Source organism: Neophocaena asiaeorientalis, unplaced genomic scaffold (assembly GCF_003031525.2).
Source record: "Neophocaena asiaeorientalis asiaeorientalis breed wild unplaced genomic scaffold, Neophocaena_asiaeorientalis_V1.1 scaffold40, whole genome shotgun sequence".
In the NCBI taxonomy this organism is placed as follows: Eukaryota; Metazoa; Chordata; class Mammalia; order Artiodactyla; family Phocoenidae; genus Neophocaena; species Neophocaena asiaeorientalis.
In genome coordinates, this window is record NW_020185335.1 from 4,853,406 (window position 1) to 4,870,176 (window position 16,771).

General features: G+C 38.0%; 1 protein-coding gene across 7 annotated transcripts in view; it reads left to right on the forward strand.

The window, feature by feature from the left end:
• CNTNAP4 (contactin associated protein family member 4) overlaps positions 1–16,771 on the forward strand; it is a 259,706-nt gene that overhangs the window by 184,236 nt on the left and 58,699 nt on the right. For all 7 annotated transcript variants that reach the window (XM_024735646.1, XM_024735648.1, XM_024735652.1 and 4 more), the window contains 2 exons: positions 6,094–6,200; positions 9,093–9,212. In XM_024735646.1, the coding sequence (XP_024591414.1) occupies positions 6,094–6,200; positions 9,093–9,212 (227 nt within the window). The remainder of the gene's footprint in view (positions 1–6,093; positions 6,201–9,092; positions 9,213–16,771) is intronic.

The following is a 16,771-nucleotide window of genomic DNA, read 5'->3' on the forward strand; positions in this document are numbered from 1 at the left end:
TAACAGTAATCTAGACCATCAGGTACCAGTAAATCAGAGACCTATGTGGTCAGTTATCAAACTGGCTTTTGCTTCCATGACAGCTGAATAATATTTCAGAGGCATAGGAATTTAACTGGTTGCTATGGTCCTGATGTGTACCTTTAAGAACCCATTACTATCTTCTCTGCAGGGAAAATGAAGAGGAAACTCCCTGTGAAAAAGTTTGGAGCCGTAGTATTGATAAAGGTTTGAGGATGATCCAGTAGTTTCAATAGGAACTCCAGTACAGGGCATGCTAATGCAAGCTTTGGGCGTTCATTGCAGAGGACAAGTAACTTTTAATATGATAATTGATAGTTAATAATTTTAAAGTATTTTTAGGCATGGGCAACTATAGCCAAATAATCTTGCCAGTCATCAAGGCGGTTATTTTTAATTATTGAGTTCAGTGGAATGTCATAGCCTTTCCAGATTAAAAAAAATTAAGCAATGTGACAAACTTAACCCCAACCATGTAGTAGTGTTCAATATATATTTTGAGCAAACAGATAAATTCTACGTTTTTTTAACTTTTTTTTTTCATTTTTGGCCGCGTGGGGTCTTCGTCGCTGCGCGCGGGCTTTCTCTAGTTGCGGTGATGAGTGGGGACTACTCTTCGTTGCGGTGTGTGGGCTTCTCATTGCAGTAGCTTCTTTTGTTGCGGAGCACGGGCTCTAGGTGCGTAGGCTTCAGTAGTTGCAGCATGCGGGCTCAGTAGTTGAGGCTCGCGGGCTCTAGAGCGCAAGCTCAGTAGCTGTGGCGCATGGGCTTAGTTGCTCCGTGGCATGTGGGATCTTCCCAGACCAGGGCTCGAACCCATGTCCCCTGCATTGGCAGGCAGATTCTTAACCACTGCGCCACCAGGGAAGTCCCAAATTCTGAGTTTTAAAAATAACTTTTTATTTGTATGAAACATTTTATCAACATAAACACACATCTATTATATCTGAAGACCGTTTATCAACGTCTGTTGATCCTGTTTTGAACACTAGTAGATATTATTCTATGTGTAGAGAAAAATAATTATAATCTTATTTAGCAATGGATTAGAAGGCCATCATTTCCTCTCTATGAATATGTGTTTATTTAACTCAATTTGTAGAGAAAATAATACTTTCTATAATGAAAGATGATAAAGGGAGAATTGAGATGATAAACCTCAGTTGGCTTGATTTGGGGAATAAATGACAGTGACCATCTCCGTAATTACAGCCACGCCAGCTCAGGAGCGTTAATCCTGATTTTGGGGAAGCCCTGTAGCAAGGCTCCCTGGGCCAGCTCTCTTGAGGTGGGTCTCACTCACAGAAGCAGGGAGCCCTCACCCTCAATGGGTGGGGAGGTTCGGTCATCCACACGGTGAGTGATGGTCATTTTGACCGTCTCAGATCGCAGAACGTTCTTTTGGTACAGGTAGACCCACACCTCTCCAACATGGGTTTCTCTGAAGCTGCCATTTACACAAGGAATCCATCTTGCCTGCTTTCCAGAGGTGCACGCTTGTAAAACAGAGCATGCTACAGCACAGTAGGAGAATTATGGTTTCGGTACCACATCTTAAAAACGCTTTTCAGAAGTAGCAAATTATGGATAGGTCTTGACTATACCTTTTTTAAAGAAAATTTTAGGCTAATGGTAACCCTGGAAATCTTAAAAATAACAGCAAAAACCAACGTACCTTTTATATTTGTATACCTTTTAAACTTCCAAAAGTATCTCTAAGTTCATTCCATTCTCTTATATTCAGAAGAAAATATGTATCCATCTGTCTTGGTCGTATATGCTATACCTGTTGACATAGCTTCTAAAGCATTATTAAATAGAGACTTAAAAGAAACCCTGTTTACTGGGTTGTATTCTAACTTAACATGAATTAGTATTTACGTTTGTGTGTGTGTGTGTGAGTGACTTGTGTAGGGTGATGTGAGTGAGTGAGGGGCCTGGGAATGTGTCTGAATGACCTTACAGGTGTGTGTGTAGGGATGGTGTGGCTGTGTGTGAGCGTGTGCATGTGTGACTGTACACATGCATGGGTTAATGCTTGAGGACTTGTGTCATTGTGTGTGTCACGACTTGTATGAGTATGTAGGGCGATTTTGGATATGTGAGTGAGCTTATGCATTGTGTGAGAGACTTGTGCAATGACTCTGTTCTAAAATTTATTTTAAATAAATTAATTAATATGTATTTAAATTAATCTTCACAAAACCCCTTAGAATCTGTTCTTAGAGTGTTTGTTTCTTGTAAACATGGAAGTAGATGCACAGAGTGGTTAAGTAAGTTGGCTAAGAGGACATGGCTAAAGGCAGAGCCCAGCATCGGATCTAAGCCCCCTGGTTCCAGGAAGTCGCCCTGCGTGCTACCTGCCATGTTGTACCGCTTCCCTGGGAGCACATCAACATGTATTGCGGTTCATGCTTAATCTATGAAGATTAAACACAGAATTTATGGCTTAATAAATTGCAATTGAAACAAACAGGAACATTAAAAATATATTTAAAAATCTGACAGACGGAATTCCCTGGTGGTCCAGTGGTTAGGACTCCGTGCTTTCACTGCCAAAGGGCCGGGTTCAATCCTTTTTTGGGGAACTAAGCTCCTGCAAGCCATGAGGCACAGCCAAAAAAAAAACATCTGACAGAATCTTAAACAATGTAGTTCTCTTTTTACTGTAACTAACGTTAAGTTGGATCAAACCTACACATAAAGGTGTACATAAATTTACATACGTGCTCACACTCACACCCACACAGTCATTTACACACATTCTTTATGTGTAAACTAATGTCATTGTACAAATCTCCCCCACACATCTATACATGCATATACTCACATATCTCAAAGCCACTTTTCACACACAGTCTACATACAGACACACACACACACACCTCCTCACTCATTCATCCATACACAAGCACACTCACACACCTACTCTCATAGACCCATAGCATCTTTACACACGCACCTGCACACTCATAAGATCATTCCTATACTCTTTACACACTCACACTTTTCTTACTCACAGACACACACACACACACACACACACACACACACTCATCTAGAAGCCCTCCCCTTGTCCTCTGTGGACCTGCATGGAAATCTGGGTGGGGTCTGACTGAGGCTGATGGCTATCAGTCCCTCGATGGAGGTGAGGATAGAACTGCAAAGGGAGCTGTCCTCTATGTCCCCATGTCTTGGGGCAGAAACCCAAGTGGGAGTGGGGTAGGGGTGACGATTGTTAAGGGCATAAATATTTATTAAGTTGCTTGGACCTAAACCACTTATTAAGCAATAGTATTAAGGAAATCTTTTGATATCAACCTTTTAAGAATATCAACTGGGGCTTCCCTGGTGGCACAGTGGTTAAGAATCCACCTGCCTATGCAGGGGACGTGGGTTCGAGCCCTGGTCCAGGAAGATCCCACATGCCATGGAGCAACTAAGCCCGTGCACCACCACTACTGAGCCTGCACTCTAGAGCCTGTAGGCCATGACTACTGATCCCACATGCCACAACTACAGAAGCCTGTGTGCCTAGAGCCCGTGCTCCGTAACAAGAGAAGCCTGCACCCTGCAACGAAGAGTAGCCCCCACTCACCGCAACTAGAGAAAACCCGCACACAGCAACAAAGACCCAACACAGCCATAAATAAATAAAGTCATACACGCCACTTCAGTTTGGGGCATGTTGATATATTCATTTGTTTATGTTCTACTTTGTATTGAAATGACTCTCAGGGAGAAAAGTATAAAAGATAATTGTTTAAAACCTTTAGTGAGAATCAGTACTTCACTATACAATGTAGTTTGCCATAGGTTACTAGTAGTCAAACAGAACTACTATATGATGAATTTAAATAAAATCCACAATCCAGTCTTTCACATTGTAATTTAAAAATATGAAAAGTCAAGTCTAACAGGAATCTAGGAAAATGGACACAGTATCTTTTGCAGCAGATCAAATAGAAATAGTCATGTATCCCAATAGATTCATTCTTTAGAATTTTAGGTGTAGTCACTTATATCTGCCCCCTTTTAAAACATTGTTCAAGGTCTGTTAAAGAATAGCCTTCTCTGTCCTTTTCTTTTCTGATTACCAATTAGAACTGTTTTTGTGTTAATTTTATTTTAAAAATTCCCTCTTTCTTCTAGATTGTTATTGATTTGAAATGCTTAAAAAATTAAATACCTCTTTAAATATTCTTTGAATAGATTCCTGTGAATCTATAAAAATGCTAAAATACATATAAACTTAATTGGCATGGAAAGATGCCCATTATTTATTTTTGAATCCTTAAAAAGGTTGTAAAGTAGCGTGTACTTTATGACTACATTTATGAACATAATACATTATACACACACATATATGTTTATAGTGGTAATTTTTATATATTGAAATTATAAATTATGTTTCTTCTCTATTGTTTCCTATATTGTTTGATTTCTGTACAGTGGATATCTATTTTTTATAATCAGGAAAAGTAGTAACATTATTTTCAGTTAAAATTGGGAAAATCCTAAAAGCAAAACATGAAGTTCCCAGTCTAGTTTTAAAAAAGGAGGTGGCAGAAACTTCATCAAGAATATATTCTTGACGGGTTTTGTAATTTATTTATTTTTTTATTCTGGGGTGAATGAGAGCATTGGTCTCAATATAACTTTCAATTTAAATTCTAAAAAGCATCAGTTATTTGATCAGGGCTCTTTGAGTTGATACCAGAAGCTCTTCAACTTTTTTGTCCAGGGTACCTTAATGTATTTCAGTAATTTTTTCACAGTGTCCTAAGCCAAAAGATATAACTAACGTTTTCATTTAAACAGTGGCTTAGTTCCAGGCAACTTTATAAGTGTTTATGTCCTAACACTTTATTTATTTTAATTAATTAGTTAATTTATTTATTTTTGGATCTTCGTTGCTGTGCGTGGGCTTTCTGTAGTTGAGGTGCACAGGCTTCTCATTGTGGTGGCTTCTCTTGTTCCAGAGCACAGGCTCTCTGTGTGTGGACTTCAGTAGTTGTGGCTTGTGGGCTCTAGAGCGCAGGCTCAGTAGTTGTGGCGCACGGGCTTAGTTGCTCTGCAGCATGTAGGATCTTCCTGGACCAGGGCTTGAACCCGTGTCCCCTGCCTTGGCAGGTGGCTTCTCAACCACTGTACCACCAGGGAAGCCCTGTCCTAACCATTTAGAAACCTTTTAAAAAGTAATTTATACGTATATTACTTTTATATATTTTTAAAATTATATATATAAAATTTGAAAAATATTTTAAGTTTATTTTTAATGTAGTGTACAACCTTTCAAAGCTTGGGATCAGATCAGACACTGCTACCCTTACTTTTGTTCAACTTGATTTCACATGGTGTTACTTTTTAACAACTACTAAGACTCCAGCTTCTCAAAGATAGGACGTGATTAAGTGGAATGTATTACTATTTAATGTTAAAATTTAACTACCTCAAGCTAATAAGTTGCACAGTGCTGGACAGATGTCGAGTATGGCTGTATTTCTCTTAAAAATTTAAGGTATCCTGGGAGCCCCTATGATTTTGATGCAGCATCCTGATGCACCCTGACCCACTGCTTGGAGTTTGCGCATCTCTACTGTACATCTTCAGCATTCCTGGATGTATACACCAAGTGAATAGAGATGTTCCTCCCTCCCACTTCCTTCTTTCCTTCTCTCTTCTTTATTCCCTCTTCCTTTAAATATTCAGTATAGTAAATCAGTATGATTAAATGTTGTTATTTTATGTAAACTATTGATGTTTCTGACAACATATTGAATTAGTGTTATGTCACTAGGGAAAAGAAAGGGCTATGATATAGTACGACATGTTGAAAATTAAGCAGTCACAGCTACCTGAGAATTGGTTGAAACCTGATGAATTTATTGATCTAAGGTTTAGTTTTGTGATTAAGGTACCATAACGACAAATGGAATGACCATTAGTCACGCGGTATTTACTCGTTAGGTTACTGTTGACATTATTCTTTCACATGATCATGTATAAATCGGCAGTATTTTGTGATTTCTCAAAATGAATAGTAGTAATTGTATCTGCACCTTCTTTTAGGTGTTTGCCCAACTATTGCGAACACGGTGGTCAATGTTCCCAGACCTGGGACACCTTTCACTGCAACTGTACAAACACTGGATACAGGGGAGCAACTTGCCACAACTGTAAGCCACACACACCTGTGGTTCTTGCCTCTGTCCTGATTCCCTTATTTATTTCCCTTTTTTGTTGTTGTTGTGTGTATATATGTCCATGTGTGTACAACCCTGGATCTTATTAGCATTCAGTTGATTTCTAGTTTATTTTTAGTCCACACTTCTTTTCATAAAGTAGTCAAGGTAGCTTACAGAAGCATATAAAATAAAGCAAGACAGAAAAGAATAAGAGGGCTGGTAAGGGGAAAACACGTGTAGAAAACAAAGGTAGCTAAGGATAAGCATAAAATGCAGTGCAGAATAGGTGATCCTTCAGTTCTCTTGCAACTCCATTAATAAGGATGATGAGAATAAGGATGGTAGAAATGGAATTAATCATAATAGTTAATTTTACTGAGTATTTTCTAAATGCCAGGTACTGCTCTAGTATTTTACATGTCCCAACTTATTTAATTCTGATGACCACCTTGCTAGGTGGGTGTAGTCATTGTTATTATCCCTAGTTTACTAGGTTACAGGGAGAGATTAATCACCATGCCCAGAAGCTCCTGAAATAGTTGAGGCACAGTGAGAATGTGAGCGCTTGCAATTGTGCTCCAGAGGCTGGGACCACAACCAAATACTCTTTTCCTGTGTTAGAAGCTGTTCATTTTTTTCCTGGTGGAAAGTTTCGCATGTGTCGTAAGACTCATGTCATTTTCTTGTCTACTTGTTCAGGACGTGGGATGGGGAGACCCAAATGCCCATATTTTCCTTCCCATTTTTTCATATTGTTGCTGACATTGCTGAGCAGCTTAACTCTCAGTACTATTGGCCCGTAGCCATGACTTCAGGCAAGGGCGCTACGTGCAGTCCCACTCTCGTCTCTTCACTGTGCACTGCTTTGTACTCCTGCTGGAGTTGAGATTGGAATCCTGAGCTCCCACCCCTGGAGCCTCCACAAGGGACTCTCAGAAGTCATCACTCAGGGCTGGAGAGGGCGTGAGCAGGGGCAGCGGGACCTTCTGGCCTCACCCTTGTGCCTTCACCACTGCAGCCAGTCTTTCCTGGGGCATCAGCTTGTGTGGGTTGGAGTGCCTCATAAGAACAGGAAGAACGCCTGCTGTCCCTCAAGCCAGGGCCAAGTTACTTGTCCCAAGTCACCAGCAGCAAAGGGACGGTGTATTTTAATTCTTCATATCTGGTATCATCCCAATTGTAGTAACTAACTCAAAACAGAAAGCTAATAGAATGTGTTTTAATTGACTATTTGTTTATTTTCAACTGTTATCAATGACCAAATCTAAATATAAACACAAACATCTCTGAGCCAAAAAAATCAGACGGTGAATAAATAACGTATTTTCATCTGTGGCCCACAATGTGATCCAATCATTGAGTTAACTCATTAGGTTCTTGAGCAGGTAGTGTAAAGGAGCCGAAGGGTTTTGCCAATGACCATTCTGGGAAATGGGGCCAGGATGACAAACCCAATTATAATGAAGCCATCAGTATCGTTAGCCTGAGTTGAGGGAGGGTGAGTGATGGGAGTCTTTTAAAAGGTTTTACTAGAAAATAATATGTTAAACAGTCATGTTATAAAAAGCCAAGTAATACACATAAAGCAAAAGTACTCCCAGTTACCCTCATGCAATTGTGTCCTTTCTAATACCAGCCCTCTCTGCAAAGTTATGTTTATATCCCAGCCTCTTTCAAAGAATTTATCAACGCATATATGCGCGTATAGTAATAGTATATATAGTAATATATAAATGAACCATTTTCATATGCCCACTTCACTGCACAAAATACAAATGTGACTAGAAACCAATCCATCTTATATTTCTGTCTGTGTAATATACAATAGCAATAAAATAAAACCAAGAAACCGTGGAGGAGTAGAGAAGTAAATATGTATGATTATCTGAAATCTCTGTAACATTGAGAAAATTAGTTACATTATTTCATATGATCTAAAAACTCATTAACATAATTTTGAAAATTTAGAATAGATCACAGAATGATATTCAGGGGATGGTTTATTTCTCATTTCACAAAATTAAAAGCTTGATGGAAATCACCATTACATTTGGCCAAGTGTTCAATGCGATGAGTGCATCATATACAGTTGTTAATATCAAACCTTGTACATGGCAAATATATAATTGTGTAAGTAAAAACATCCAATTATGGATCAAAACACACTGAGACCACTTGAGGGCATATATTTTATATTTCTTCTGCTTTGAATTTTAATTGTCTTAAATTCTCATTACAGAGCATTAGAGAAAGTTTCTTATGTAAATTACTTTTTAAATTATTCACGAGAAGCTTTGTAAATCGTATTTGTTTTATGGAGAAAAGGATTTTACCTATAGATAATTTTATGTGAGAAAGGAGACTAGTTAAAGCATGATTTAAAACTTTTCTATTGCATAATTTTTGAATAACAGCAGATTATTTAAGGAGATTACACTGTTGTGCTTCACATGTTAGGTTATTACAAGGTGATACTAGAATTAGAAATTCCAGAATGGTTGTCAAAAGATCCATTTGGATGCATGTCCAAAATGGAAGTCACATTATACTTATAAGGATCTTAACATTTAAAACACCTACCATCTCCTTTGTTGTTTTACCTAATGTAAAAATGAACTAAATTTTTATTCTCATATTCCTTTAATCATAAAAAGAAATGCCATAAAATACAATCTCATTCTTCCTTTTTTCTATCTAACCTTCTTTCAACCATAATAACTTAAAAAATGAGTTTTGTTTTAAAGTGTGTGTTACCTTTTCTCCTGGTCAGTAATGTACATACAAATTTCAAGACTTGGAGTATTCTGTGTCCAAATTAAAATTAAAGAAATTAATTTTATACTATTTCACTTATGATGATCCTTTTTTTTTTTTTTTTTACAGCTATCTATGAGCAGTCATGTGAAGCCTATAAGCATAGAGGAAATACTTCAGGATTTTACTATATAGATGCAGATGGAAGTGGTCCCCTGGAACCATTTCTTCTATATTGCAATATGACTGGTGAGTTAATCAATTTTCATTTAATAGTTAAATTTTAAACACACAAAATTAAAATGAAACAAGTAAGAGGTTGACATAATTTGCAACTTGATTAAAATGTATATTGTTCAGTAGAAGAACTTAAAGTAAATCTTTAAAAAATAGTTTAATGGTGGTGATTTAAAATGTCATTATTTTCTATGCATGTGGTATCTGTGTAGAACATCTAATAATAAATGTATCTTATTAAGTCCCAAAACAAAAAGGATAGACTTTATTCCTCTTAGAAGATTGATACACACCATATGATTTCACTTATAAGTAGAATCTAGAAAACAAAACAAATGAACAAGCATAACAAAAGAGAAACAGACTCACAGATACAGAGAACAAACAAGTGGTTGCCCAAGGGGAGGGGAGTAGGGGGATGAAAAAAAAAAAAATGTAACAACCGTGGTAATGAATGTTAATTAGCTTGATTATGGTGAGCATTTCACAATGTATATTCATATGAAGCCATCACATTACATACCTTAAATATATACAATTTTTGCCAACATAAAGTGGAAAAATATTTTAAATAATAATAATAAAAGAAAAAAGATTCATACACATGAAAGCTTTGAAAATATTTTCTTTTTAAATTTGGGCAAAAATGAATTTTATTCTTGAATTCTTTACTAACATAAACTTAAAGAGGAATTAATAGTCTTGGAATATGTGTTTGATTAAATTCAACATCCATTCATGATAAAGAGAAAATGAAAACTCAGTAAATTACCAATAGAAGAAAATTTCCTTAATTTGTTAAAGAGGACCCATAAAAAAACCTACAGCACATATCACAGTTTATTGTGAAATATTGAAAACTTTACCCCTGTTACCAACATTAACACAAAGATGCCTGCTATTATCCTTCTGTTCACCATTGTTTTGGAGGTCCTAGCCAGTGCCATAAAGCAAGAGAAAGAAATGAAAGATATATGTACTGGAAAGGAAGAACTATGACTCTCATTATTTGTAGATGGCCAGGTTATGTATTGAGAGTATTCTCAACAATCTACAGACTAACTATTATAAGTTAGGATGATCACTAGCTATCAAGTTAATGTAAAAATTAATTTCATTTTTGTATACCAGCAATTAAAATGAAATTTTAGAAGATTCTATTTTCAGTAGCATCAAAAACCTCAAATACATGGTAATAAATCTTAAAAAAGATGTGTACAACTTTTATACAGGTAAGTGTAAAATACTCTTTAGATAAATTAAATCCTAAATAAGTGGAGAAATATGAAAGTTTCCTTGATTGGAAAACTCAATACGGTGGTATAAACGTCAGTTCTTCCCAACTAGGTATTGATTCAGTGCAAACCTTAATTAAAATTTCAGCAGTGTGTTTGTTCATTGGTGTAATTTTTTTGGTGAAAATTGGCAAACAGATTCTACAATTTATCAGTAAATTTGAAGGGACAAGAAGAACCAAATCAGTCTTAAAGAGTAAAGTTGGAGGACTCAACTCTACCAGATATAATATAGACATTATATTGATAGGCTAAGTAAAACAGCATGTAATTGACACAAGGATAAACAAATAGACCAATGAAGCAACATAGAGAATCTATAAACAGACTCCCTCATATATGGATAGTTGATTCATTGCAAAGGTGGCACTGATGAACAGTGAAGGAAAGATGGTCTTTTCAACAAGTGGTGCTGGGGAAAATTGTCTGTAAATATTGTAAAAAAGACTGTTGATCCCTTCACCGTCAAACACAAATAGATTCTAGATGAATCATGCAGTCCAGTGTAGTGGCCACTAGCAACAAATGCCTATTTAGATTCACATTTAATTAAAATTAATTAATACAACGAAATGACTTGAAACAAATTTTACAAGTTCGAGTTAATTCATTAAAATAAGATTAAATTAAAAGCCAATTCCTCAGTCTCACTAGCCACATTTTAACTGCTCCATAGCCATCTATTCCATCATTGGAAAAAGTTTACATTGGATAGCGCTGTGTCAGGAAGTCAGCATTTCATGGAGCAAAATAAGCAGAAAAAAGGAAATATGAAATTGAAGCAGGAGGCTTGGCAGAGGAGGATTTACTACTTAAAATCTGGCAGTGAATATCTAGGGAAAGAGCCTTCCGGGCAGAGAAAATAGGAAGTGCTAAGTCCTGAGAGAGGTGATCTCACCAGGTGTGTTCAGAAAACAGCAGCAGATGAAGTGTGACTGGAGTATGGTGAGTAATCTGGGAGTAGTAGGAGAGCAAGAGGGAATCAAGTGGACGGGGGCAGGAGAGGAAGAGTCATGGGTCCTTACGACATGTAAGGTCTCTGGTTTTTACCCTGAATGAGCTCAGAAGACATTGGAGAGTTTTAAGCAATGGTAGATGCAATCTGACTCCCTTTAATAAAATCATGATTGCTCCTGTGTTGGGAAATGCCTATCTAGGAGCAGGGGTAGAAAGGAGTTAGAAAATGTGTGTGTGTGTGTGTGTGTGTGTACCAAATACGTACATACATATAGATAAGATGTACATGTATAATTGGAGTTTGGAAGTCTGTTTGGAGACCAGGTTCGAGTAACGCAAGAATCCAGGGAAAAGCTGGAGATGGTGGGTTGTACTGGTTGATACAATGTAGATGGTGGACAGAGATTAAATTTTCTCATTGAATATGTGTGAGGAATGAGAAAACAAAAGGAACCAAAAAAATAACACCACATTTTTGGCTTGGGCAAATTGGAGTGATTAAGTTGCCATTATTTGAGATGTGGTCAGAGAAGGTTTGAAGGGAAAGATAACGAGCTCAGTTTTACACATTTTGAGTTGGAGATGTCTGTTACACATTCAAATGTGGAACTGAGAAGCCAGTTGAATATGGGAGCAACAGTTCCTTTGTATTAATGTGTAATTCTGAAAACTGCAGGGTAGTGGTAAAACCTTGGCCACAAATATTCGGGAAAATTACTATAGAATGTGTCTTAGAGATTTTTCATATAACACAACCAGGTGGCTTCTGTTTGCTGTCACCATCGTTGAGGACGCTACCTGTCTTAGTCTGTTTAGTCTTGTAGCAGAATGCCACAGACCGGGTAGCTTATAAACAATAGAAATATTTCTCACAGTTTTAGAGGATAGGAAGTCCTAGGTCATGGTGCCAGCATTGTCAGGTGAGGGCTGTCTTCCAGATTTCAGACTTCTTGTATCCTCACATGATAGAAGGAGCTCTGTGGGGTCTTTTTTATAAGAGCACTAATCCCATTCATGAGGGCTCCTCCCTCTTGACCTCATGACCTCCCAGAGGTGCCACCTACTAAAACCATTACCTTTGGGGGTTAGTGATTCAACGTATGAATTTTAGTGGGGGACACAAACATTCAGACCATAGCACCGCTCCAAATGCCAAAGCAACCTGAGACAGCTGATGACTCTCACATGTTTATCTCCTCAATGAAATTCCCCCTCAATGAAATTCCCCAGTCGGCACAGCACCGACTACCAGGTAGTGCCCTGAGGCAGGAGGGTTGGGGTGAGACGATAAAATCAGTGTTTTTAAAAATCTTCCCATTTGATGCTTTTGTGCACCCAGGTTTGGGAGTAGCTGTTTTCGACCTGTGGTTCTCAAACTTTAGAGAACACCCCGCTCTATTATGTGAGAATTGAACATAATAAATGTGAGAAGACTTCACAGAGAGAAAAGGAAAATTTTGCAAATGAAAGATACGAATTTAAGTGTCAAATAACTTTCTGATTTTTTCTGTTTGTGTTGTGAGCGAGATTTAACAGTCTATCACTGCATCCCTGTGAATCCTGCGTTCCCACAAAAGCACCCTGAACTATTCATATGCACATGCTTTATGAAGTTTTGATTCTGCGATTCAGATGCCTCTAAGTATCTGTAATCTTTAAAGCTTTAAGTAATATCACACATACACACACACACACACACACACACACACACACACACACAATGATTTTTTCTGTTTGTGTTGTGAGCGAGATTTAACAGTCTATCACTGCATCCCTGTGAATCCTGCGTTCCCACAAAAGCACCCTGAACTATTCATATGCACATGCTTTATGAAGTTTTGATTCTGCGATTCAGATGCCTCTAAGTATCTGTAATCTTTAAAGCTTTAAGTAATATCACACACACACACACACACACACACACACACACACACACACACACACACAGTTCTCATTATCTGTGATAGTAATGTTCTGTAAAGTAACCACAGACACTTGAATTAGTGAATACTGAACCATTGCTCCCAGGGAATTACAGTAAGATTAGGTTCCTGCATGCCTCTGGTCATAGTATTCTCATCAACTGATCAATATATAACCTTGTTTTACTAGTGTTTCAGACTAAAGACACCTTATTTAACACATACTGTTGATTCATTAACATTGAACTCACAACCAGTAGCACCAGAACTCTTACCTGAAGGAAGCTTTTCTATCACATGTGTTCTCAGAAGGCACATCACAGCCTTCTTGTGCTTGGGAACCCTGGACAGCTCGTCAGCTCTATGCTTGGAGGCCACTTTAAATAGTGAAATCACCAAGCACAAAGACCATGGCACAAATAGGATACGTGTTTACAGTATGAGAGCTGAAGCAAGGAGTCAGAGTGTGGCTCTGTTCAACTTCAGCTGGGCAGCTGAAATTCATATTGGGCAACTCGGTTTTTTTGCTTTGTGTCTGCAGACATACAAGAGCACCTCAAGAACTGATTTTGGGATTCATATAAATTTTGGTGAGTAGGCAGATTCACAAATGATGAGAATCTGCAGGTAATGAGGATGGACTGTATACACATACATGCATGCCTACATTATGTTTATTACGCATAATAATTCAGTGATTTATAGGCCATGTACATTTTTCATGACCATCTAAATGGTAGGGAAATTATTAATTTCATTTTATTGAATGAATTATTTCATTTCTATTAAATCAACATTTACCTTGTCATATTACTAATATGCCTATTTTAGTTACCTGAGTCTCAACTCTGCAATTCGAAGAAGTAGATTTATGTATATATACACACACAGAGGTTAAAGGTGCTTTAGCAAAATTATCAAAAAGTATTGATGAAAAAGAGGATATTCACAAAACTTAAGGCCATTTGAAGAGCAAGCAGTGGACAGAGACACAGATAATCCAGTTAGGAAACAGGGAAGTATCTTCAGAAGCTCCGGAATATTGAAACATATTCACACGAAAGTGACAGTCCCAGAGTGTAACAGCCCCGTGAAAAATGCACATTATAACTTGAAACTTTGCTTGCTGTTATGGTTTTGCAAATGCGGAAAGCAAGTCTCAAGGAGGTTGACAGAGGCAGACTAAGGAATATCATTAGGGATAGATCAAGACATCAAACCTTGGTCCCGTCTCCTAGCCTGAAAATGTTTCCACTAGAAAAGACTACATTCTACCAATGTCTCATTGCCTGTAGCCAATAACATATCCTCAAGGTACAGAAATCAGGTATACCAATTATGAAGGCAAGACAAAATGCTGAATTGGCAGCTTGCAAATGTGTAACTAAAAAAAAAAAGTTCTTAGTCTAGAATTACTGTCCAACATATGATTTCACAGGGATTTAAATATCTTTAAGCATTACAAGCTAAAAGATAAAAAGACAATCCCTTTTGAATGGATAATTTCCTAAAATATGTTAAAAACTGAAAATTCTTTCTAAGCAGAATATTCTAAATATAATTTTAAAATAATTAGGATAATATGAATCCCAGTGGTCGTCTCTGTTGAAATGTATAGGGCTTTTTTGTTCTTCTTGTATGCTAAAGCCATTGCTTTCTCTGTAAAGAAATAGTTTTATGTTCAAGAAATGTCTCAGCATCAAATATTGTATTGTAAGGACAGTTGTTTCAGCACAGAGAAATTGCTGAGAGGTATAGCCGTGGCTTTTTAACTTTTGTGAAAATAATTATGTTTTTTTTAAAAATATCATTCCTTATTTTTTATTAATTTATTTATTTTTGCTGTGTTGGGTCTTCGTTTCTGTGCAAGTGCTTTTTCTAGTTGTGGCAAGCGGGGGCCACTCTTAATCGCGGTGCGCGGGCCTCTCACTATCACGGCCCCTCCTGTTGCGGAGCACAGGCTCCAGACGCACAGGCTCAGCAGTTGTGGCTCACAGGCCTAGCCGCTCCGCGGCATGCGAGATCCTCCCAGACCAGGGCTCGAACCCGTGTCCCCTGTATTAGCAGGCAGACTCCCAACGACTGCGCCACCAGGGAATCCCTAATTCTATGGTTTAAAGTCACCTTTTCCCAGTGCCCCACTACCAAGACTCCTGGATTTAGTTTCACTGTCTCAGTAAGTTTAGAGACCAAGATCTACTCTATTAAATCCAAGCTCCCCATGTGATTCTGAGATAGGGGCCCCTGAGACCCTTTCATGAGAAGTCTGGAGAGTGTTAAGACTTCCCTGGTGGTACAGTGGTTAAGAAGCCACCTGCCAATGCAGGGGATACGGGTTGGAGCCCTGTTCTGGGAAGATCCCACATGCCTCAGAGCAACTAAGCCCGGGCACCGCAATTAGTAAGCCTGTCCTCTAGAGCCCGCGGGCCACAACTACTGAGCCCACGTGCCTAGAGCCCATGCTCCACAACAAGAGAGGCCACCACAATGAGAAGCCCGCACGCCGCAACAAAGAGTAGCCCCCACTCGCTGCAACTAGAGAAAAGCCCGCGCAACAAAGACCCAACGCAGCCAAAAGTAAATAAATACATTTATTAAAAAAAAAAAAAGACATAATAGCAAAACTATCTTTACTTTAGGGATTTCAATAGTAAAGACCTTCTTAATAGCTATGAGAGTTAATAACTCACTATCGTTATTCAAATGCAGCCTTGTTTACATCATGTTTTGCTCCAGGATGCTAGCTTTTCTTTCATCTCCCAGCTTTCCTTAACATAGCACTTCCTACCCACTCTTACAGTCTTTATCACCTCTATCACCCGCAGCTATTAATCCTGAAGGAACACATACTCTGCAACTGTGTTGCTTAAACAGCATGTTTTTTCTTTACACTGTTATCACACTAGAAAACAGCAGTCAGCCCAAGATAAATCAAGTTCTTAATCACTCAGTTGCTTTACATACAATCTATATGTTAGAAATCACTTTCAGGGAGAGACACCAGTAAACCCAAACTGCCTTTCAATGTTTTAGTATATATATTAATTTCATAGATTTTCTGCTGTCTCTTCTTATTTCCCTGTGTTTCCTTACCTTGACAACTCTCTTTGCACTTGGTAAAGGATAATTTTCCAAAAAATGACATCACGACACTCACACAGATAGGAAAATAAAAGCTAAAAATCACGTTTTGAAGATCTTGTTTAATGTTTTTAACCTTATTCCTGAGGAAACTGGTAAGATGTTACAGTCAGTTCAAAGAGGATTCAAAGAACAGACATATCCATTCATCAGTAATGCTGAAGTGACTGGGCCAAGGGAGGCAAAACTGGCTTCTTCCCTAGTGGAGGAGCCCATGGACCTCTACCAGGTTGAATTTCCTGGTCTGTAGACAGAA